Raw genomic sequence first — 26,126 nt, 5'->3', positions numbered from 1 at the left:
CCAATAAAATTCTATTCTATGTATGTATGTATGTATATATGTATAATTTCAAGATGACTTTGCTAAAAGTAAAGGTCCAAGAAGAGAGAGAAAGTAATGGAATATAATTGCAAATTCCCATTAGCAAAGTAACCAAAGAAGCAAACAGGAAAATAAGGTAAGGTTAAATCCAAAGGTACTTTTTCAAGAGGCAACTGGACTTTCTGTTTTTTCTTTGAAAACATTTCGCTTCTTATCCAAGAGCTGAAGATATTCAGTTGCCTCTTGAAAAAGCACCGGTTGACATCACGGCAATATCAGACACAGGGAATGGGACCCTGTTGGTGGGTTCCAAGAGAAGCCAAAGCTGCCTTGTAGGGGTGGTGAAGCAAAGAGGGACACCCTGTGAGGTCGAGGAGAGTCGCAGCTCTCCTGTCTGACTCAGGCTTCTTTTTCCCTCTTAGCCACGCAAGGGCAAGAGACAGTCTAACCCTAACCTTTGGGACAATCGTGACTTGGAATATTGAGAATCTCCATAGACAAAGTAAGGTTAAAAAAAAATAACCTGGCTTCATTGAAAGAATCAGAAGTCATCTGTCTACTTGGAAGGGCTTCTGTTGTCTTACAAGAGAAGACATATTTTGAAAGATGAGAGAAGGTATATTTGCAAAGAGAAGCAGTTAGAGAGCCACATTATCTATTCCTGAACCTGATGCAGTAGTTGGCTTTTACTGGTAACAGGTCAATTAGAAATTGCTAATCTGCTCTCAGACCATTTCAAGGTGTAGATGTTGGTCTGTTGCAGTGATGAAATCCTCTGTGGTTTTCTACCAGTTTGCTGCCCATACATATGTGCAGTGCATCCCAAATGCATGCTGTGTGTGTATGTGCAGTGTGTGCCAAATGCGCACTTTGCATGGAAAAAGGATGCTTTCTAAGGTAAATAGAACAGTGAGGGGAGGGAACAGCTGTGCTACACTATTTAGATTCACTAGAAAGCAGGATTTCCTGCTTTCTAGCAAATATAAATCACGCAGCACAGCTGATCATCGAAAATATTGGTTTGGACCAACTGGTAGCTTTTTTTTACTACCAGTTCATTGAACCAGTAGCTGTTATTACTAATGGTTCTCCCGAACTGATGCGAAGCAGTAGGATTTCACCAATGGTCTGTTGCCTCCTTATGGCTCAGGTAATCAGTTGAAAACAGGTGACTCTCTTAAGCTAAGAAATCTGACCAAACCACATTGCTTTATGGTCCCAAGGCAGTTGCACAATCTAAAAAAGGCAGCATACTGAAGGGCTGTCTCACTTACTTTGGCCATGTCATGCAGGATAATTCAATTTTGGAGAAAGCAATTTTGTTTGGAAGAGTTAATAAACTCTTTAAAAACGAAAACCAGGCTACCAAAGAACATAGTGGCTGGACACCATCAATGCTGAATCAGCCAGAGCATAAAAAAACTTGAACAAATAGTCCAAGATCAGAAGTTATGGACAGACCTGGCCTGTAGAAACACCACGAGTCAGACACAACTGAATGGATAATTTTATTAGCATCACTGAAGGGGTTTAACTCAGTGTCTCTAAACCCCAGCAACTTCCTTGATGTGAGGCTGTAAGACCAACTTCTTAAAGAACTCTATCAGGTTACTCTTAATAGGAAATCACACTGAATAGTATCCAATAGGGGTGGGGGAAATGTGAACAGCCTGCCTTCAAGGGGGTTTGTGCTAGAGATGAGCAAAACAACTGAGAGATGTGGGGGGTGGGTTGTTTTCTTCTTTTCAGGAAGAGAAGTGGCTCCTGAAATCAGTGTTTGATCACTGTATGAAATAAAGAATTGATCATTGTATATGAACTTTGCAAAATCAGTATGTAAAACTATTAAAAGTTAAATCATGTAAACTCAGTTTCAAGGAACAATACCATGGGATCAATTATGGAGGTAGCGCAAGTGATATCACTTTGCCAGGATTTTTAAAAAATTCATCCATCCATCCATCCATTTGTAGCATTTATTTTCTATGGCTTTCAGAGGGACTCCCCCTTCACTGTTATAAATAGAATATTGCAAATGACTTGGACTTTTATGGCTGCATTTATTTGTCTTGTTCATTCTTGCTGTTTTGAAGCTTGCTGTAAAATACCATTATCACTTGGTGTCAGATAGAGATTTTGTTTTGAGATATGACAGACTAACTATTCCTTCTTATTCAAGGTCCCTCAGGGCCTGGGAGTTGGTGGTTATCTCAAAGGTAATAACCAGTATAAGCATGAAGACATTAAAAAAAACCTATAATCAGAAGACAGGGAGAAACCTCAAATAGATCAAAATCTGTTAATTCCTGCACCTGAAACATCCCCATCTGCAATTCCAGTTAGCCACTCCTTTACCACACATGATTTTTATCCCAAAGTCTGAGCTTTCCAATTTTTCCATACACATAGAAACAAAAGACAAAGACAAATACAGAAGCATACAACAAATTTTCCTTAAGAATCTAGAAGGACAAGAAAAGGTGGAGAAAGGTGACACATTCAAAAATGAATTGTTTTCTTCTACGTATTATGTCCACAACGTTGCTATCAATGCTTTGTCCACAAGGAATGTGCCAGCTTTCTCATAGTAAATGCAGCACTGCAGATCCTCTGCCTATTCTCCACAAGCAATACCAGTCAGGGGACATCCACTTTGCTAGCATCATTTCTCAGATCTTCCTGTTTTATATGATGATGGACTTCAAGACACCGCCTTCTACGAACCTCTTTGAGGAAACTTTGTAAGTATTGCGTTATGGCCAGAGAGATATATGTCAAACAGACCTGAAGATGAGTGAGTGAAATGAGTGAGTGAATCATGTTAGGTAAGTAATATAATTACATGCATGCTGATGTCTTGCATCAAATTCGTGTAAGTATTCAGTTATGGTGAGAGGGAGAGAGATAAAATAGACTTGAAGGTGAGTATGTAAAAGGGTATTGTATAAATTGTATTATGCATATGATATAGTTACATGTGTGCTGATAATTTGCATTAAATTCACCATGTAGTCTTGAATCATCTGTAGAGCATGAAATAATTGCTGGTTATATTTTTTTTAAATTTGAATTTATATCCCGCCCTTCTCCGAAGACTCAGGGCAGCTTACACTATGTCAAGCAATAGTCTTCATCCATTTGTATATTATATACAAAGTCAACTTATTGCCCCCAACAATTTGGGTCCTCATTTTACCTACCTTATAAAGGATGGAAGGCTGAGTCAACCTTGGGCCTGGTGGGGCTTGAACCTGCAGTAATTGCAAGCAGCTGCTGTTAATAACAGACTGTCTTACCAGTCTGAGCCACAGAGGCCCTTATATGTGTTATAGCTGTATATTTATGATGTCCCTGCATCTACATAATGATTTTATGCACTTTCTCTATATTGGGTGCCTTTATCTGCTTGATTGACGTTGATGCCAAACAAAGAATGTTAGAGAATGGATGTATATTTCTGTCCAGCTAAGTCTTTGTCGTTGTCCCCCTCCCCTAAATTTCACCAAGATTAGATTTGGTCTACGGAATCCAGGTTCTTTTCTTTGGAGATAATGTACAATGCACTTTATTTAATTATCAGTAAGCTCAAACTGCCCAAGGAGCTGCTGATCCAATTCTACAGAGAAATTATTGAGTCTGTCATTTGCACCTCTATAACTGTCTGGTTCGGTTCTGCAACCCAACAAGAAAAACACAGACTTCAGAGGATAATTAGAACTGCAGAAAAAATAATTGCTACCAACCTGCCTTCCATTGAGGACCTGTATACTGCACGAATCAAGAAGAGGGCCGTGAATATTTGCAGACCCCTCGCATCCTGGACATAAACTGTTTCAACTCCTACCCTCAAAATGACGCTATAGAGCACTGCACACCAGAACAACTAGACACAAGAACAGTTTTTTCCCGAAGGCCATCACTCTGCTAAACAAATAATTCCATCAACACTGTCAGACTATTTACTGAATCTGCACTACTATTAATCGTTTCATAGTTCCCATCACCAATCTCTTTCCACTTATGACTGTATGACTATAACTTGTTGCTGGCAATCCTTATGATTTATATTGATATATTGACCATCAATTGTGTTGTAAATGTTGTACCTTGATGAACGTATCTTTTCTTTTATGTACACTGAGAGCATATGCACCAAGACAAATTCCTTGTGTGTCCAATCACACTTGGCCAATAAATTCTATTCTATTCTATTCTATTCTATTTTTGAATGTTTATATTTATTTATATATATGTTATTCTTCTTTCACAATGACAAAGCTCCATGGGGGGAATTGAGAGCCAAGGTTCCTTCCCTAGTAACTTCTTATGATGAACATCCTAGCCTAATCTAACAAGTAGTACTATCCTAGTCTTGCCATGTAAGTATTTCCAGAGCAAAGATGGATTTGAAGAAAAGGTGGAAAAAGGACTCCATTATAGATCTCATCGGCAACACTCATTTTTTAAAAAAAGCCCAAGAGATTGATGTTCACTGTAGCTTCCCGGATCAATAGTGATTGCATCACTGACATGCTAATAATATTCTCCTAGAATAAAAATCTTGAGATACCAGGCCGAAGAAGTAAATCTGATGGCCACTATGTATTTCAACAAGAGTGCTTTGATTATTTTATTAGCTTAAATAAGTGCAATTAATGAAACGTATTGCTTCTTACATATGTAGACTGGATCAACTCCTTATACTATATTTGAAAGGAGTGGCAAAATAGATATCATATTCTGCAAGAAATGAGTTATAGCAGATCATGTTTCTCTCTCTTCAGGGTCATAACGCAGATTTACCAACATATCCTGGCTTTAGTATTTGCTGTTAAGGAAATCAATGTTAATCCCCATATCTTACCTAATATTACCCTGGGCTTTCAAATCTATAACAGCCATTTTACTTCAAAATGGATGTACCATGCCTCAATGGAACTCCTTTCCTCGAAAAGCAGATTAATCCCCAATTACAACTGTGACATCCATAAATATCCAGTAGCAATAATTGGAGGACCTGACACTGACGTATGTCTTCATGTGGCCATCATTCTACACATCTACAAATTTCCTCAGGTAACCATGTATGTGTAGTATGGATGCAATCCAATTAAATTTTTCATTTTATTTAGATAAGACTTGATCGCTGGCATAAAGTAAAAATATACTGAAATCAAGAGGAGCATTTTAACAATTGTTAAAAGTTGGATGTTCCATGTGAGGATGGCAAACCTCAACCACGTTAACTGGATGAGAAAGTTCCTAGTGCACTAAATGTTATTGAATGAATTCACGAACTAATTTAATAAATAAATTTCTATTCAGTGCTTAAACTATTGACTGCACTAAACATGAAGGTTTATATAGGAAAGGAAGCCCCAAAGAAATCAAAGCAAAATTTAGGCAAAAAAATTTATTTAATTTTTTTTTTAAAAAAAAATACATTTAGGCAAAAAAAACAAAATGCACAGGTACCATATATGTGGTACCTTGCTCAATAGTAGTACCTGTGAGAGGGATCTTGGAGTCCTAGTGGATAACCATTTAGATATGAGCCAGCAGTATGCAGCAGCTGCTAAAAAAGCCAACACAGTTCTGGGCTGCATAAACAGAGGGATAGAATCAAGATCACGTGAAGTGTTAGTGCCACTTCATATTGCCTTGGTAAGGCCACACTTGGAATATTGCATCCAGTTTTGGTCGTCATGATGTAAAAAAGATGTTGAGACTCTAGAAAGAGTGCAACAAAAATGATTAGGGGACTGGAGGCTAAAACATATGAAGAACGGTTGCAGGAACTCGGTATGTCTAGTTTAATAAAAAGAAGGACTAGGGGAGACATGATAGCAGTGTTCCAATATCTCAGGGGTTGCCACAAAGAAGAGGGAGTCGGGCTGTTCTCCAAAGCACCTGAGGGTAGAACAAGAAGCAATGGGTGGAAACTGATCAAAGAAAGAAGCAACTTAGAACTAAGGAGAAATTTCCTGACAGTTAGAACAATTAATAAGTGGAACGACTTGCCTGCAGAAGTTGTGAATGCTCCAACACTGCAAATTTTTAAGAAAATGTTGGATAACCATCTGACTGAGATAGTGTAGGGTTTCCTGCCTGGGCAGGGGGGTGGACTAGAAGGCCTCCAAGGTCCCTTCCAACTCTGTTGTTATATTTTATTATATTATATAAAATTGAACCAAAAAGAAAAAAGAAAGGAAAAGAAAAGAAAGAAAAGATAAATTGTGTACAACTAGTCTTAAAAGATTATGGATTATGCTTGAAAGTGTTAGAAGATCTAAGCCTCTAAATATGTAATGGAAATAAACCTTTGCTTTGTGTACTATAATGAGAAGAAAATATATATTAATGTACTTTAAAAAAAATCAAAGCCAATTGTTTCCTTTCTTAATTCTTCTGTTGTTGTTTTTTCTATAGTTTATGTATGGCTCTGCTCCAGTGACAAATAAGGACAAACAGGCTGGTTTTTATCACCAAATGTTTCCAAATATGGACCTTCAGTATAAGGGAATTCTTCAGCTACTGCAGCATTTTAAATGGACATGGATTGGGGTACTATCTGTGAATAATCACAATGGGGAGAAGTTTGTACAAAACGTGATACCAATATTTTCCCGAAATGGGATTTGCTTTGACTTCATTGAAAGATTTCCTGTAATTTCTTATTCTACTGATATTGTCACAATGGTGAAGGAAGGGGTGCAAATGTACAGCGTTGTCATGAACAGCACCATCAATGCAGTTTTAACTCAAGGTGAAATTGATATAATGATAATTTTGAGAATGTTTCCCACTATGTCCAAATTTGAAGAGATACCATTACAACTAAATAGTAAAATCTGGATTATGACAGCTCAAATGGATTTCACATCTCTCCCCTTCCAGAGATGGGAAGACCTAGATTTTCTCCATGGTGCTCTATCCTTTGCGGTTCATTCAAGAGAAGTCCTAGGGTTTCGGGAATTTCTTCGGACAAGAAAACCAAACTCTAATGAAGAAGATGACTTTATTAGGGTTTTCTGGGAAGAGGCATTTGGATGTGTGTTCTCAGGCACCTTAGTTGATGAGAAGACCAACTCTGGGATAGACAGTCAACCAATTTGCACTGGGGGTGAGAAGCTGGAGACCCTCCCTGTATCCATTTTTGAAATGGAGATGACTGGCCACAGCTATAGCATCTACAATGCAGTCTATATTTTGGCACAAGCATTACATGTTGCTTATTCAACAACCTTCAAAAACAGAGCAAGAATAGGCAAAGTTGAACTCCTCAAACTTCATCCATGGAAGGTAATGTCTCAAATCATAAGGCTTTCTTCTTCAATATCATTTTGCTTTGGTTATAGTTTGTTTCCTCTCCAATAAAATAAAATACTAAAAAACAGATTGTTGTTGTTGTTGTTAGTTGCGAAGTCGTGTCCGACCCATCGCGATCCCATGGACAACATTCCTCCAGGCCTTCCTGTCCTCTACCATCCTCTGGAGTCCATTTAGACTCATGCCTACTGCTTCAGTGACTCCATTCAGCCACCTCGTTCTCTGTTGTCCCATTCTTCTTTTGCCCTCAATCTTTCCCAGCATTAGGCTCTTCTCCAGTGAGTCCTTTTTTCTCATTAGGTGGCCAAAGTATTTCAGTTTCATCTTCAGGATCTGGCCTTCTAAAGAGCAGTCAGGATTGATCTCCTCTAAAACTGACTTGTTTGTTCGCCTTGCAGTCCAAGGGACTCACAGGAGTCTTCTCCAGCACCAGAGTTCAAAGGTCTCAATTCTTTGGCGCTCAGCCTTTCTTATGGTCCAACCTTCACAGCCATACATTGCAACTGGGAAAACCATAGCTTTGACTATACGCACTTTTGTTGGCAGGGTGATGTCTCTGCTTTTTAGTACGCAGTCTAGATTTGCCATAGCTTTCCTCCCCAGGAGCAAGCATCTTTTAATTTCTTGGCTGCAGTTCCCATCTGCGGTGATCTTGGAGCCCAGGAAAATAAAATCAGCCCAGGAAATTAAAATCTAAAAAACAGATAGGGTCTGGAAAAAAGCAAAATGCCTTTCTATGAACACACAGGATTCATACTGAATACCTTGAGCTATATTCCTTTCTGCTTGGCATTTATGTTAATATCTCTTAGACAAACAAAAACAATATTCCAGTATTGCAATGCATTAATGCATCTCTGGAGGGCCAGGGATAGGGGTTATTCCTCTGCCCTGGTCCTATTAGACCTCTCAGCGGCTTTCGATACCATCGACCATGGTATCCTGCTGCGCCGGTTGGGGGGATTGGGAGTGGGAGGCACCGTTTATCGGTGGTTCTCCTCCTATCTTTCCGACCGGTCGCAGACGGTGTTGACGGGCAGAGGTCAGCGGCGCCTCACTTGTGGTGCCGCAGGGCCCATTCTCTCGCCTTCTGTTCAACATCTATATGAAGCCGCTGGGTGAGATCATCAGTGGCTTCGTGTGAGGTACCAGCTGTACGCTGATGACACCCAGCTGTACCACACCGGCCACCCCAATGAAGCTATCAAGTGCTGTCCCGGTGTTTGGAAGCCGACGGGTCTGGATGGGGAGAACAGGCTCAAGCTCAATCCTCCAAGACGGAGTGGCTGTGGATGCCGGCATCCCGCACAGTCAGCTGAGTCCGCGGCTGACTGTCGGGAGCGAGTCATTGGCCCCGGCGGAGAGGGTGCGCACTTGGCTCTCCTGGATGAACGGCTGTCTTTGAAGACCATTTGACGGCCGCTCCAGGAGAGCTTTCCACCAGGTCCGCCTGGTGCGCCAGTTGCGCCTTTCTAGACCGGGATGCCTTGTGCACAGTCACCACGCCTTGTGACGCCTCGCCTGACTACTGCAATGCTCTCTACATGGGGCTCCTTGAGGGGCATCCGGAGGCTACAGTTAGTCCAGAATGCAGCTGCTGGTGATTGAGGGAGCCCTCGTGGCTCCCAGTGACACCTATCCTCGCAGGCTGCACTGGCTACCTGTGGCCTTCCGGTGCGCTTCAAGGTGTTGGTGAATGTCTTTAAAGCGCTCCGTGGCTTAGGACCGGGATATTTACCAGACCGCCTTCTGCTACCAGTTGCCTCCCATCGACGGTGCACTCCCACAGAGAGGGTCTCTTCAGGTGCCATCGGCGCGACAGTGAGCCTGGCGACACCCAGGGAAGGGCCTTCTGTGGGGGCTCGCCTCTGGAACGAACTCCCCAGGACTTCGTCAACTTCCTGACCTCCGGACCTTTCACGCGAGCTTAAACCTACTTATTCATCTGCGCTGGACTGGGTTAGTGTTTTAATGGGTTTTAATGGGTTTTAGTTCTAAATTTTAATTTGGCCAATTTTAATAAGTTTTTAACTGTATTTTAATTTGTATTTATTGTATTGTATTTTTTATGGCTGTGAACCGCCCTGAGTCCTTGGAGAAGAGGTATAAATTAAATAATAAATAAAATAAAATAAAATAAAATAAATTAAAGATTTTTTCCTGTTTCTATTTCTTTTTATATGTTGCAAAATGTTTAGTAACTGAATTTAATTATTAGATGACATTTTCCTCATGATTATATCTAAAAGCATTTAAATTACAAGAGTTATGCCCTCGTCACTTCGCCTGGACTACTGCAATGCTCTCTACATGGGGCTTCCCTTGAAGAGCACCCGGAGGCTCCAGTTGGTCCAGAATGCAGGTGCACGGGTGATAGAGCGAGCCCCTCAAGGCTCCCATATAACACCTATCCTGCGCAGGCTGCATTGGCTTCCTGTGGTCTTCCGGGTGCACTTCAAAGTGTTGATTACCACCTTTAAAGCGCTCCGTGGCTTAGGACCGGGATATTTACCAGACCGCCTTCTGCTACCAGTTGCCTCCCATCGACCGGTGCACTCCCACAGAGAGGGTCTCTTCAGGGTGCCGTCAGCCAAACATGCTTTGGAAAGAAATAGAAACACCTACTGGAATGAGTTCCTCCAGGACTTCGTCAACTTCCTGACCTCCGGACCTTTCACATGAGCTGAAACTATTTATCCTAGGACTGGCATAAAATGGGTTTTAATGGGTTTTAATGGGTTTTAATGGGTTTTAGTTCTAAATTTTAATTTGTATTTATTGTATTGTATTTTTACTTGGCTGTGAACCGCCCTGAGTCCTTCGGGAGAAGGGCGGTATACAAATTTAAATAATAAATAAATAAATAAATAAATTAAAGACCCTGGGTTTTTTTCCTGTTTCTATTTCTTTTTTATATGTTGCAAAATGTTTAGTAACTGAATTTAATTATTAGATGACATTTTCCTCATGATTATATCTAAAAGCATTTAAATTCCCTGTGCACAGTCACTCATGCCCTCGTCACTTCTCGCCTGGACTACTGCAATGCTCTCTACATGGGGCTTCCCTTGAAGAGCACCCGGAGGCTCCAGTTGGTCCAGAATGCAGGTGCACGGGTGATAGAGCGAGCCCCTCAAGGCTCCCATATAACACCTATCCTGCGCAGGCTGCATTGGCTTCCTGTGGTCTTCCGGGTGCACTTCAAAGTGTTGATTACCACCTTTAAAGCGCTCCGTGGCTTAGGACCGGGATATTTACCAGACCGCCTTCTGTTACCAGTTGCCTCCCATCGACCGGTGCACTCCCACAGAGAGGGTCTCTTCAGGGTGCCGTCAGCCAAACAATGTCGGCTGGCGACCCCAGGGGGAGAGCCTTCCTTGTGGGAGCACCTACCCTCTGGAATGAGCTTCCTCCAGGACTTCGTCAACTTCCTGACCTCCGGACCTTTCACCGCGAGCTGAAGACGTATTTATTTTTCCGCACAGGACTGGCATAAAAATGGGTTTTAATAGGATTTTAAATGGGATTTTAAATTGGGTTTTATTTTATGTATTGTATTTTAAATTATTGCCTAAATTGAATGAGTTTTTTAATTTTGGTTTTATTGTATTGTATGTTATTGTTATTTTATCTGGCTGTTAACTGCCCTGAGTCCTTCGGAAGAAGGGAGGTATAAAAATTATATTATTATTATTATTATTATTATTATTATTATTATTATTATTATTATTATTATTATTATTATTATTATTATTATTATTAAATATTTATCTCCCTTTTAATTTTGTTATGAGACTAGTGGAAATTTTCTGAATTGGTTGAATGACAGCATGCAAATACAATAAGGTGAAACAATTAAATTTCTTTCTTCTGCATTTGGCTTTAATATTTAATTAATTGCAGAATCCCTGGTTTGTCCATTTGTTTGACACTTTCAGCTGAAAAGTTTTCCAAACAACATACTTCTAAAGAAAATCAATGCTCCTTCTGAATTTTTCCTGAATATCTGAATTTAGAATAGATATGAATGAACTGTATAAATTGCTTTACTAGTATAGGTTTAACTACCTAACTTTATTCTCAATAGAGTTAATTAACAGGGTTTAATGAAGCTTACCTTCATTAAAGTAGCCATGGTGGCTCAGTGGTTAGAGTGCAGTACTGCAGGCTACTTCTGCTGATCACTGGCTGCCAGCACTTTGGCAGATTGAATCTCACCAGGATCAAGGCTCTTTCAGCCTTCCATCCTTCTGAGGTGGGTAAAATGAGGGCCCAGATTGTTGGGGGCAATATGCTGACTCTGTAAACCTCTTAGAGAGGGCTTTAAAGCACTGTGAAGTAGTATATAAGTCGCTATTACCTGGCAATTTGGTAATTGCCACAAAGAAGAGGGAGACAAACTGTTCTCCAAAGCACCTGAAGGCAGGACTAGAAGCAATGGGTGGAAACTAATCAAGGAGAGAAGCAACTTAGAACTAAGGAGAAATTTCCTAACAATTAGAACAATTAATCTAGAACAACTTGCCTCCAGAAGTTGTTAATGCTCCAACACTGGAAGTTTTTAAGAAGAGATTAGATAACCATTTGTCTGAAGTGGTGTAGGGTTTCTTGCCTAACCAGGGGGTTGGACTAGAAGACCTCCAAGATCCCTTCCAACTCTGTTATTCTATTTTATTTGTCTTGGCTGCTTTCTTCTACACCACAACTCTGATGAAAGTCTCACACAAACTGTGAAAAAAAACTTGTAGTGTTTTCCAAGACTCAGATTATAAGGTTTAAGTATGCCGTACTGTATATTTTGAGAACTTGTCATAGGATGGTAGACATTGTTCGTCCCTTCCATTAAAATATAACTTACATCTAAAATTGTATTTCCTTTCCCATATTTCTGAAATGGATCACTTTACAGATCCTGTTTGTCACTTCTCTTTAGTCTGTTTTTTTGTTTTTTGTTTTTTGTAGTTCAATCAAATTGTAAGAAGCATCTCATTCAATAATACTGCAGGAGAAGCACTATCTTTTAATCAAAATGGAGAACTAGAGGCTGGATTGGATGTCATTAATTGGGTCACATTCCCAAATAAATCCTTCCTGAAAGTCAAAGTTGGGGGAATAGGATCTGTGACTTCCCAAGAGGATATATTAAAAATTGATGAAGAAGCCATCATTTGGCCAAGCAGGTTTAACCAGGTTTGGACAATCCAGAATGAGGTTATCAACGTTTAACTGAATGTACATGACCTGTTCCAGTGATTTTTTTTCTTGCTTTCTCTTGACTGAAATACTAAAAGATATGTCAGGGAATAATACTTGAAATGATGAATTTTAACGGATGGGTTGTTTAATTGACAATACTCCCACCACATTAAAAAAGAAAAAAACCTTCAGAAGAGATGTAATAATATAAATTAGCTGGACTGGCTTGATTTAAAAAATTTTAATTTACTTTTATGGGTTTTAAATTTTTGTTAATTTTTATAGGGTGTTATAGTATTTTAAATTTTTGGCCAATTGAATAAGTTTTTTAAGGGGTGTTCTTAATATTATATGTATTGTTTCTCTTTGTATTTTTATTCTGGCTGTGCACCGCCCTGAGTCCTTCGGGAGAAGGGCGGCATACAAATTAAATTATTATTATTATTATTATTATTATTATTATTATTATTATTATTATTATTATTATTATTATTATTATTATTATCATCATCATCATCATCATCATCATCATTATCATTATCATTATTATTATTATTATTATTATTATTATTATTATTATTATTATTATTAAATATGTAAACAAATCTTTTGTGTGCACACAGTATTGAAAAGTGGAATAATTGAATTATAACCAAAATAATTCCAAAAATTAGTATAACTATCTGAATCTATTCTATAAAACCCTCTGAATTATATAATCCATATTATTATATAATATACAGTATATAATCTTAAATCACAGCAGGAATCAGCATCTAACACAGGGCTGTGAAAGTCGCAGCTCGTGGGCCGAATGCATCATACTCTGGCCATGCTTACACCCAGGCATGGCCAGAGGGGAAACAAACAGGGGTGAAATCTAAAAAAATTCCCTACTGGTTCTGTGGGCATGGCTTAATTGGTGGGTGTGGCTTGGTGGTCAGATGACTGGCTGGGCGTGGCCAATAACAATAAATAATAAAAATAATAAAAAAGGATACAAAACAATAAGAGGTACCAAAAACCAACTGTCACACTTTACACATACACAACACAACACAACACAACTGACTCACACACAATGTAAAAGCAGCTGCACATCACCCAAAATGACCCCTGCAACAAGCAGGAACCTCACACAGCCACAAAAAGCTCAAAAACCAACTTTCACACTTTACACACACACAACACAACACAACACAATATAACTGACTCACACATACACACAAAATGTCACATACAGCTTTGTGAGATCTTGTGTGTTTGTGTAGTTAGAGTGAAACACTACAGAAACGGGTTTACGCCAAATATTCGGACCTTCCGCCGCGAATTGAAAACACATCTATTTATTCACGCGGGGCTGGCCTAAATTTTATTGGTTTTAAATTTATTACTAATTTTAATGGGGGTTTTAATTTTATATATTTTTAAAGTTTTTAGGCCAACTATATAATAAGTTTTTTAATTTGTATTTTAATTGTATATTTTTGTATCGTTTTTGTTTTATCTTGGCTGTACACCACCCTGAATCCTTTGGGAGAAGGGTGGTATAAAAATTGAATAAATAATAATAATAATAATAAACACCAAATCTCAGAAAGCTGCACAAATATTTTATTATTTTATTTTATTTTATTTATATTTTTAGATAAAAGCAGTTAAATTTAAAACTTCTTTTTAAATTTAGAGGTAGCAATTTAAAGTTAATTGCTATGTCTAAAAAAAAACTCTTTAAAAAAACCCAATTAACTATTTTTTTAAAGCTCTCTCCCCCCCCCTCCCCCAGTTACTTACCCATTCAAGAGACAAGGCAGGCAGATTGAGTTGTTCACCGATGAGATGGATTGCAGGCAGGCAGATTGAGTTGCTAGCTGATGCAATTGATTGCAGCAGATGAAGAAAAGCAAGGCAGGAGTGAGCCCGAAAGAAGCAGCAAGTAGGCAAGTGGGGACCGAGTGATTGGGTGGATATGGGTGGGGGTGGGTGAGCAGGGATTTTTGCTACTGGTTCTCCGAACTACCCGCCCCCATCGCTACCGGATCACGCGATCCGGTCCGAACCAGGAGCATTTCACCCGTGTGCTCTCACAGAGAGAGTCTTCTCAGGGTGCCGTCCGCCAAACAATGTCGGCTGGTGGCCCCCAGGGGAAGGGCCTTCTCTGTGGGAGCACGTACTCTCTGGAACGAACTTCCCCCTGGTTTACGCCAATTGCCTGACTTTCGGACCTTTCGCCGGGAACTGAAATATTATTTATTTATCCAAGCGGGACTGGCCTGATTTTTAAATTCCAAATTTTAAATTTTAAATTTTTTAATTGTAATTTTATTGGGTATTTTATATGGTCAATTGGACGGTTTTAATTTCGGCCTTCTATTGAATAAGTTTTTTAATTGTTATTTTAGTGTGTATATTAATTGTTTTAATGTAGGCTGTACACCGCCCTGAGTCCTTCGGGAGAAGGGCGGTATAAAAGTTTAATTAAATAAATAAATAAAATAAATAAATAAATAAATAAAATTTCACCCCTGGAAAAAAGTCACAATATGTAATAGGACAATGCAGTTACAACTTAAGTTTGACATCCCTGATCTAACACATCTTGTTGATGGTGATAGAACCTAAATGATGTGGTTTGTCTTGGTAGTTATTAACCAGAACACTAGAAAAGTCCAAGGCCCTAGAAAGTTGAAAAAAACACAAAGAAGACAAGTAAATTACCTTTGTTCAATGGTCAAGCTATGTGGATGTATTTTTATGTCTGTAGAAGATGACCTTGATTCAAGGAGGTTTTTATTTTAGCATCAATAAAAATACACAGCAGAGACTCTGTGTGGAGCTCTGTAAATGCCATGGTATTTTCCTCCCCTTGTTACTTTGCATTGACAGCATTCACAAGGTTTTCCCCCAAACCTGATACAAAGTGGGAGCTTTGTAGATAATACAAATACCGCACAATTTTGGAAAATGAAAAGCATTCTCTTCTATCCTTTATCAACAGATCCGGCCACTTTCTCTGTGTAATAACTATTGCCCTGTGGGTTATGCTAAGACCAAAATAGAAGGGAAGCCATTTTGTTGTTACAATTGTCTTCACTGTCCAGAAGGGAAGATTTCCAATCTGATAGGTGAGTGGTGAAAGCAAATTTTCAAGATGTAGTGATATTAAGTATTGTAGATATTTACTTCTCTGCAGCCAAAACTTTCTCACAGTTTATAGATGTAGTGTAAATGTATATTATGATATGAATACACACAGTGGTGGGCTCCAATTTTTTTAACAACCGGTTTTCTGCTGGGTGGGAGTGGCTGGGGGGGTGTCATTTTTTTAAATTTTTTAAATGCAACAACCGGTTTTCTGCTGGGTGGGAGTGGCTGGTGGGGTCATTTTTTTTAAATTTTTAAATTTTTATTTATTTTATTTGCATTTATATCCCGCTCTTCTCCGAAGACTCAGGGCGGCTTACACTATGTCAAGCAATAGTCTTCATCCATTTGTATATTATATACAAAGTCAACTTATTGCCCCCAACAATCTGGGTCCTCATTTTTCCTACCTTATAAAGGATGGAAGGCTGAGTCAACCTTGGGCCTGGTGGGACTCGAACCTGCAGTAATTGCAAGCAGCTGCTGTTAATAACAGACTACATTAGTCTGTTGAGCCACCAGAGCCCCTTGTGAGTTAGTGGGGGAGTGGGAGGAAAGAAAGATTCAACTTGTTTGTGTGCACGTGTGCGTGCACAACACATGTGTGTGTGACAGAGAGATTGCGTCAAGCTAGACTGGGAAAACTGGCTGCGAGAGGAAGAGAAGCTGGAGAAGCTGGACCCAAATACTTCCCGGGTCCCCTCGTCTCAGAAGCAGCAATCTCACACTCTCCCCTCTCTTCTAGCCCCCTTCTTCACATGGGATCGGCCAGCAGTGGAGACAGGGAGGGAGAAGGGGGCAGCAGCAGCCACTAGCATTGAACCACTCACAGAAGGTGGAGCACACAGAAACATCAGCCCTGTTGTGCCTTGCTTGCCCCCCCCCACAGCCGGGCCCCTCTCATCTCCTGCTATCTCAGCCAGAGACTGATAGTACAGGAGAATGTCCTGGCATGCCTCCAGCCCCCAGCCCTGGCACCATGCCCGGACAAACCAAGCAAACAAACCTCCCTCCGATAGCATGTGCGCCTGAAGCCAGCCATGAGCTGGGATTACCAACAGCTGGAGACGAAACGATGCAATGGATAGATCCACGCTTCCAGAGAATGCAGAGGCGACGTCAGCAAAAGGAAGGGAGGGGCAGGCCTGGATAAGTGCTGAGTCATGGAGCCACACCCCATGGCCTATATAAAGGATCTGCTTTCTGGCATTCTCTGAGTCAGGCAAAGTCTCATCTGGATTGCTGAAGTCACACCTTGGATACCTGCCTGCCCTGAGGACTCTGATAGGACTTTGGCAGAGCTGCAGAGGCACGCTTGATACGGACTTCCCCGATCTGGCCGTCAGCAGAGGAGTGGGACACGACAGGCCCCTTCTCCCTCTCCATTGCTGGGCAATCCCATGGTAGCACAGAGGGGAGAAGTTGCTGCTTCTGGGACGATGGGACCTGGGACACATCTGGGTCCATCTCACCTGGCTTCTCTTTCTCCTACAGTCAGCTTTTTTGAACCATTTCCAGGCCATTTCTTGGGCTATTTTCAGGCCATTTCTCAGGATGTTTTTTTCGGGCTGATTTCAGGCTGTTTTTGGGCCAATTCTGGCCAGAAAAACAGCCTAAAAACAATCCAAAAATGGCCTTATTTTTGGCCATTTTTCAGGCCGGGTTTTTTTTTGGGGGGGGAGTGATTTTGGCCAAAAAAAGGTCTGAAAATAGCCTGAAAAAATGGGTGGGAGCAGGACCAGCTGGTGGTCAAATTTGCTGGTTCTCCAACCAGCATAGAATCAGAACAACTGGTTTGGGTGAAGCGGTCTGAACTGGCAGCAGCCCATCTCTGAATACACATCTTAACACTATTTTATCACCTAGTAGAAAGATCTCTATTTATTTTTATTTATTGGTGGGATGAGATAGATCAGACTGAGATAACAAAACTTCATGCTATCCTCAGAGCACTACATTCATATTCTTTCAGTTTAATTTTAGAACAATTATGTTTCTAACCTGGTTTTTTTCCTAGATATGGATGACTGTTTTCCATGTCCAGAAGATCAGTATCCAAACAAGGAACAGAATTCATGTCTTCCAAAAACTGTAACATTCCTGATGTATGAGGAAACTTTGGGGTCCATCTTGGCCATTTGTTCTCTTTCTTCCTCTTTTATTGTATTGTTGGTTCTGGGTATCTTCATTAAGTACCAGGATACGCCCATCGTCAAGGCCAACAACCAAAACCTTACCTACATCCTTCTCATTTCTCTCCTGTTTTCCTTCCTTTGTGCGTTACTATTTATTGGCAAACCTCATAAAGTGACCTGTCTCCTTCGACAAAGTGCTTTTGGTGTCATTTTTACTGTAGCTGTATCATGTGTGTTAGCAAAAACTATTGTGGTGATTTTAGCTTTCATGGCCACCCAACCAAAGTCTACCATGAGGAAATGGGTGGGGAAAAGATTGGCCATTTCCATTGTATTTTTCTGCTCTTTCATTCAAGTAGTTCTTTGTACTGTCTGGCTGTTGACTTTTCCTCCCTTCCCTGATTTCAACATGCACTTAATGGCAGAAGAAATTATTCTGGAATGTAATGAAAATTCCTTTGTCCTGTTCTACTGTGTCTTGGGCTTCATGTTCCTGTTAGCCCTTATCAGCTTTACTGTAGCTTTCTTTGCCAGGAAATTACCAGACTCTTTTAACGAAGCCAAATTTATCACCTTCAGCATGTTGATTTTCTGCAGTGTTTGGCTCTCCTTTGTTCCTAGTTATCTGACTATAGGAGGCAAACGAATGGTGGCTGTCGAGATCTTCTCAATTATAACATCCAGTGCAGGGCTTCTTGTATGCATCTTCTTCCCTAAATGCTTTATCATCATACTGAGGCCAGAACTGAATAGCAAGCAGCAACTGAGACAAAGAAACACCTAAAATATCTAGAACTTTATTGCCTTTTTTAAAATTTATCGATACAAAAGCACTAAGAATTATAGCCCTTCCCAATCAATCAATCAATCAATCAATCAATCTAAAGAATAATACCTGCTTGCATGGAAGGATCAATTAATATCTTCCAGAACTTAAGGAAGAATCTTACCTATTTTGTTATCTAAGTGCAACATTGTATTTGCTAAGTAAAAGTCCTGATTTTTTTCAAACTAGCTTTTACTGAAATCTTCATAATAATCTTAACTGAACCTACTTAATGTTTTTTGGAGGTGCTTACTGTTTTAAAGCCGTAGCCTCAATTCTTTTATATATATGTGTGTGTGTGTGTGTGTATGTGTGTGTGTGTGTGTGTGTGTGTTTTCTGAGGTTTTTGCGGGTGTTTGTATGTAGGTCAAATTTGCTCCTAGAAGCACGAAGCTGTAGACACCAGCCTGAAGGTGATGAATGAGACTTCATCGAAACATCACCAAGACACTTCCAATTTTATGCGGGAGAAAACCCAAATAACCAAAGACCTACATACATACATACATACATACATACATACATACATACATACATACATACATATACATACATACATATATGTATACATACATACATACATACATACATGTATATATACATACATACATACATATATATTTGTTTTCTGAGGTTTTCGCGGGTGTTTGTATGTAGGTCTTTGGTTATTCGGGTTTTCGCCCGCATAAAATTGGAAGTGTCTTGGCGACATTTCGACGAAGTCTCATTTGTCATCTTCAGGCTTCAGCTTCGTGCTTCTGGGAGCAATGTGTGATTGCAGCCCGTTTCTTCCTTTTTAACTGCTAGTGGGGGTTTGAACTGATTGGGTGGGAGCTTGGCTGTGCTCTGATTGGATGGGGGGTTTTTTTGTGCTCTGATTGGATGGGGGTGTGTCCTGTTTGGGTGGGGGCTTGGTTGTGCTCAGATTAGTCTGAGTTGCAGGGGGATTTGAGCTGGTGAGCTGCATTGCTGTTGTTTGGCTTTGTGTTTGTGGTCGTGCTACATCTTCATAGTGGGTGTCAGTCTGCTGCATGTATGGATTGGAGGGGTTTGAAATGGCTAATGTTGCAGCTGCGGTCTGGCTTCTGGTCCTTGGTTGTGCTTCCTGATCAGTGTGGGTTTGGATCTGCTTTCTGCGTGGATGTGTAGTGGTGACACACTACCAGATTCTGTGGTCTCTTCCCAAAATCCCAAAAGCTTTAACCAAAAGTTATCTACTATTGACCTCACACCATTCCTACGAGATCTGTAAGGGGCGTGCATAAGAGCACCAACGTGCCTACCGTTCCTGTCCTAATGTTCCCTTTGATTGTATCCAATTTTATATAATCATTACATTATTATGATTATATATATGCTTATATATCATATAGTTATTTCATGCTTATGCTTATATATACAGTTGTGACAAAATAAATAAATAAATAAATAAATATAATAAATAAATGAATGAATCCCAAATCCCAAGAGGTTTTCCTTCATCAATTATATCCATATGTTGACCATCAGTATATTGAGTCCATTATTTATTTATTTATTTATTTATTTATTTATTTATTTATTTATTTATTTATTTATTTATTTATTTATTTATTTATTTATTAAATTTTTATACCGCCCTTCTTCCAAAGGACTCAGGGCGGTGTACAGCCAAAAGATAAAAAACACAAAACAACAATTTAAAACCGAGCATATTAGAAAAAATGGCCAACATTTAAAAAATTAAAATTTAAAATTATAAACCCTAAAATAATAAAACCCCAGTTAAAAATTTAGAAATATTAAAAATATTAAAAATATTATGCCAGTCTCGCTTGAATAAATAAGTGTGTTTTCAGCTCACAGAGAAAGGTCCGAAGATCAGGCACTTAACGTAGTCCAGGAGGAAGTTCGTTCCAGAGCGTAGGAGCTTCCACAGAGAAGGCCCTGCCCCTGGGGGCCGCCAGCTGACATTGTTTGGCGGACGGCACCCTGAGAAGACCCTTTCTGTGAGAGCGTACGGGTCGGTGGGAGGCATGAGGTAACAGCAGGCAGTCCCGTAAGTACCCGGGCCCTAAGCCATGGAGCGCTTTGAAGGTGGTGACCAGAATCTTAAAGCGCACCCGAAAGACCACAGGAAGCCAGTGAAAGCCGCGCAGGATTGGTGTTACATGGGAGCAACGAGTTGCTCCCACTATTATCCGCGCAGCTGCATTCTGGACTAGCTGCAGCCTCCGGGTGCACTTCAAGGGCAGCCCCATGTAGAGATCATTGCAATAATCCAAACGGTAAGTGACAAGAGCGTGAGTGACCGTGCATAAGGCATCCCGGTCAAGGAATGCCTTAATTATTAATTATTTCAATTCAGAAACTTTACACCAGAAAAAGTTGCTGCCCCCCCACCCCCAGGATTTTTGGGAAGAGCCATTTCAGTACTCTTTTTTTAATCTCAATGTCAAAATAAAAAGAAACTGCATTGGAAAAGAAATGTCAGAAATGGGTTCTGAATCTATAATGCTTTTCATGCAATGGCAGGTGACATTCATGATATGTATGTCTCTATGCTTTGATAGTAGACAAAATAGTGATAAGCATGGAGGAAGAAGGAAGCTTCTCAATCAGCAATCATAGAAGGTACCTCTTTATGAATATTAAAACAGAAAACCAAATGGCTTTTTTCACTAGCTACAATAGTGACTATTGTAGTGGTAGAGCCAGTTTGATATACTGGTTAAGGCACTAGGCTAGAGACAGTGAACTCTATTTCTGCCTTAGGCATGAAAGCCAGCAAAATGATTTTGGGCCAACTCTCTGAGCCCAACTCAGCTCACAGGGTTGTTGTTGTGGGATGGAAAATAGAAAGAAGAAATAGTATTAGATACGTTTACTGCCTTGAGTTGCATATATATATATATATATATATATATATATATATATATATATATATATATATATATATATATATATATATATATATATATATATATATATATATATATATATATATATATATATATATATATATATATATATATATATATATATATATATGTCAAGATACTCTCAACCTTACATGGGAAAAGTCCCGAAAATGCCAAGACCTACATATATATATATTTGTTTCCTGAGGTTTTTGCGGGTGTTTGCATGTAGGTCTTTGGTTATTCGGGTTTTCTCCCGCGTAAAATTGGAAGTGTCTTGGCGACGTTTCGACGAAGTCTCATTCGTCATCTTCAGGCTTCAGCTTCGTGCTTCTGGGAGCAATGTGTGATTGCAGCTTTTTCTTCCTTTTTAACTGCTAGTGGGGGTTTGAACTGATTGGGTGGGAGCTTGGCTGCTAGTGGGGGTTTGAACTGATTGGGTGGGAGCTTGCCAAGCTCCCACCCAATCAATTCAAACCCCCACTAGCAGTTAAAAAGGAAGAAACAGCTGCAATCACACATTGCTCCCAGAAGCACGAAGCTGAAGCCTGAAGATGACGAATGAGACTTCGCCGAAACGTCGCCAAGACACTTCCAATTTTACGTGGGAGAAAACCCGAATAACCAAAGACCTACATACAAACACCCGCAAAAACCTCAGAAAACAAATATTGCACCTCTACGGGGAGGAAATCCACCATCTGACCAGGACCTATGAAAAACTAGAAGTCCAAAGAGCTTCCATTTTATGTGACCTTGCATTCCTACGAAACTGCCGAGATCAAAATTTAATCCCCACATGCTTCCAATTGAAATTCAACTCCAACTCTGCAGCCGCCAAACGCATTCTAAAAAGAACAGAATTGGCCCTAATCAGAAATGAACTTCAAACAAAAAGATTCCTCCTAGATCAAATCAACAAAGATCTCCTCACACTTCACCTCAAACTCAGCAACAAGATCCACCCTGCACTTTGGGACAAATCCAAACAACTCGCCGTCTGGAGAGCCGAAACACAGACCACCCTCAAGACAGACACACACACCAACAAACTCCGAAGACTACAAGAACGCCAGAAACAAACCCCTCGCCCCTCACAGCCACACATGAAACAAACAGTGCATAACATCTCAGATAGGATCCTCACCAAAGCTGAAACCGATGTCCTTTCCAAAGGATTCAATTTTGCAGTCACTCCCAAATACATCCCCACTGAAACCATTATATGCGGAGTTGAAACCAGCCTGACCAAAATCAACCCCGATGACGCTAACAAAATCAGACTCGAAATCACCAACATCCTCTGAAGCAGCAAGCCACCCAAAAGCAACTTACCCAAAGAGGAACAGACAGCACTACTTAACCTGAAAAAAGACACCAGCATAATAATCCTACCAGCAGACAAGGGAAACGCCACGGTGGTTATGAACACATCTGACTACCAAACCAAATTAACCAACCTACTCCAAGACCCTGCATACAAGCCCCTAAAACAGACCCCACCACCTACCTAGAAAAAACCACTAGATCCAAAATAAAAGCCTCCCCCATCAGCGAAGAAATCCAACAAAGAATCATTCCCAGAGAGAAATCATCCAGATGCCCTAAGCTCTACGGCCTCCCCAAGATACACAAAGAAGGAATCCCACTCAGACCCATAGTCAGCTCCATAGGCTCACCTCTACAAAACCTAGCCAAATTTCTCGCCAAACAACTACAGCCCTATGCAGAATCCATTGCCTCACACGTAAAAAACTCATTCCAGTTCATAGAGATCATAAAGAAACAAAACTTACAGCCCAGCGACCTACTCGTGAGCTTTGATGTCATATCCCTCTTCACCCAAGTGCCAATCAAAGAAGCCTTGACAGCTATCCAAAACAAATATAACCCCCCCAAGCACATCCTAGATCTGACCAACCACTGCCTATCCAACACATACTTCATCTATAATGGACAAAAATACAAACAAATAGAAGGCGCACCCATGGGATCACCCCTCTCACCTGTCATTGCCAACCTCTACATGGAACACTTTGAAACCCAAGCACTAGAAAAATCTGATCACAAACCCAAACTCTGGCTCAGATACGTAGACGACACCTTCATAATCTGGCCACACGGGAAAGAAAAACTTGACAACTTCCTCACACACCTCAATAGCCTACACCCCAAAATACAGTTCACCATGGAAACAGAAGTTAACAACCAACTTCCCTTCCTAGATGTCTTAGTCTACAAGAAACCCAATGGCTCCCTAGGACACACCATCTACCAGAAGAAAACACACACAAACCGCTATCTGCACGCACTCTCACACCACCACCCAGCACAGATCAACTCCGTAGCCAAGACACTCATCTCTAGAACAAAATGCTTAGCTGACGAACAACACCTAAAAACCGAACTACACACTCTCACAAACGTACTAACATCCAATGGATTCCAGAGAAATAAGATTACCAAACTAATCCAAAAAGAACCCCCCACTAAAACACAAGACAGAGAACAAGAAAACGGCACAGCCCTCCTCCCATATATAAAAGGCACCACAGACAGAATCATCAAGATCCTCCACAAACATAACATCAAGACAGCATTCTGCACAAACCAAAAAATATCCACCATCCTAAGAAACCCCAAAGAAAAAATTGAGTTAGAAAATCAAGGAGTATATGAAATCTCATGCACCGCCTGCCCCACCACATACATTGGACAAACCAACAGAAGAATAAGTGCACGCATTGAACAACACAAGAACTCAATCAAAAAAGAGGAACCAACTTCTTCCCTGGTCCAACACCTTAAAGCCACAGGACACGATATTGACTTTAAAAAGACCAGAACTATCGCCAAAACTGAACATTTTAACAACAGAATAATCAGAGAAGCCATTGAGATAGAAAAACGCCCACACAGCATGAACAACGGGATGATACCTCCCACCTACCAGCCATTTGGAAACCCGCCCTTATTGACAAACGAGTCCTTAACACGAGGAATGACACCAGACCCACACTCACGAGGTCCACACAGGATGTCACCACCACACATCCACCCAGAAAGCAGACCCAAACCCACACTGATCATGAAGCACGACCAAGGACCAGAAACCAGACCGCAGCTGCAACATTAGCCATTTCAAACCCCTCCAATCCATACATGCAGCAGACTGACACCCACTATGAAGATGTAGCACGACCACGAACACGAAGCCAAACAACAACTATGCAGCTCACCAGCTCAAATCCCCCTGCAGCTCAGACTAATTTGAGCACAACCAAGCCCCCACCCAAACAGGACACACCCCCAGCCAATCAGAGCACCAAAAAAAAACCCCATCCAATCAGAGCACAGCCAAGCTCCCACCCAATCAGTTCAAACCCCTACTAGCAGTTAAAAAGGAAGACACAGCTGCAATCACACATTGCTCTCAGAAGCACGAAGCTGAAGCCTGAAGATGACGAATGAGACTTCATCGAAACATCGCCAAGACACTTCCAATTTTACGCAGGAGAAAACCCAAATAACCAAAGACCTATATATATATACATACATACATACATACATACATATATATATCTTTATGTAGGTCTTTGGTTTTTCGGAGTAGGAGGGAGGTATTAGAAGAGTTATTGTTGTGACCCAGGTTCCTGGACCCGGACTCCTGGACTCGGATGATTCAGAAAGTGAGGGAGAAGACTGGCAAGCCCTGTTTCTCTTGAGCCCTTTCCCTCCCTGGCACCCACTCAAAGGGAGGAGGAGGGGCTGGCAAGACCTGATTCCCTGGAGCCTTCTTCTGATTTGGCAACGCCCCAAGAACAGTTTTGGAGTGATGCAAGACTGCGCAGACGTGATCGGCGTGCGCAGCAGCGGAAGAGTTGGGGGAAAGCCAAGTCATAATTGTCATGCAGTGACATCTGCAGAGACTATAAATAGGAGGCGGGACTTCCTGGTTTTTTGTCTTGGACAAAGCAATGAAGGGAAGAATATAGTCGTGAGTAATTCTGGCCTTATCTATAATTTCCTCGTTATCTCCAGAAACTTGGCAGGCCCGTGGGTAGACGTGGCCAGGACATATATCTATGTAAATAAAAGGAGAAAAGAAGGCCTCTGACTGACTCTTTGCTGGGAGTATTGGGGGGAGGGAAACAGAACAGTTATCTTATGTTCAAGCCCATAGATATTTAGGGAATAATGATCAGAAATAATATATGCAGGTACTTATACAGTTGTGGTGAAAGCAGGAGTGGCTTATAAGAAGCAGATGTTAGGAAGAGGTACAGTAAGTGGGTTGATGCAAAATAGATTGAATTATCCCAAAGGTGCTTTTTTAAGAGGCAACTGGACTTTCTTTCTTTTTCCTTGAAGATATTTCACTTCTCATCCAAGCAGCTTCTTGAGTTCTGATTGGATGGTGGAAAATAGGCTTTATATTTCATTGCAGTCATCTGGTCATTGGTTTGAAAGAGGAGGCAAAGAGGACATCTACACTAAGACTGAACTTCCCCTTTCAACAAAGGAGGAGGGATATGACACTACCTATCTCCTGTTTACAACACAGTCCTTTCAGCA

General features: G+C 40.5%; 1 protein-coding gene across 1 annotated transcript; it reads left to right on the top strand.

Annotated features, from left to right (window-relative positions):
• Positions 1–2,550: 2,550 nt before the first annotated feature.
• Positions 2,551–18,609, top strand: LOC131197953 (vomeronasal type-2 receptor 26-like). The gene is made up of 5 exons (XM_058182460.1): positions 2,551–2,762; positions 4,806–5,097; positions 6,451–7,323; positions 15,545–15,671; positions 17,708–18,609. The coding sequence occupies exons 1-5, from the start codon at positions 2,551–2,553 to the stop codon at positions 18,607–18,609; spliced, it is 2,406 nt and encodes an 801-aa protein (XP_058038443.1).
• Positions 18,610–26,126: the final 7,517 nt, after the last annotated feature.

Source organism: Ahaetulla prasina, chromosome 4 (assembly GCF_028640845.1).
Source record: "Ahaetulla prasina isolate Xishuangbanna chromosome 4, ASM2864084v1, whole genome shotgun sequence".
In the NCBI taxonomy this organism is placed as follows: Eukaryota; Metazoa; Chordata; class Lepidosauria; order Squamata; family Colubridae; genus Ahaetulla; species Ahaetulla prasina.
Note: the sequence above shows the minus strand (reverse complement) of the source record. Positions and strands in the feature narration are given on the sequence as shown.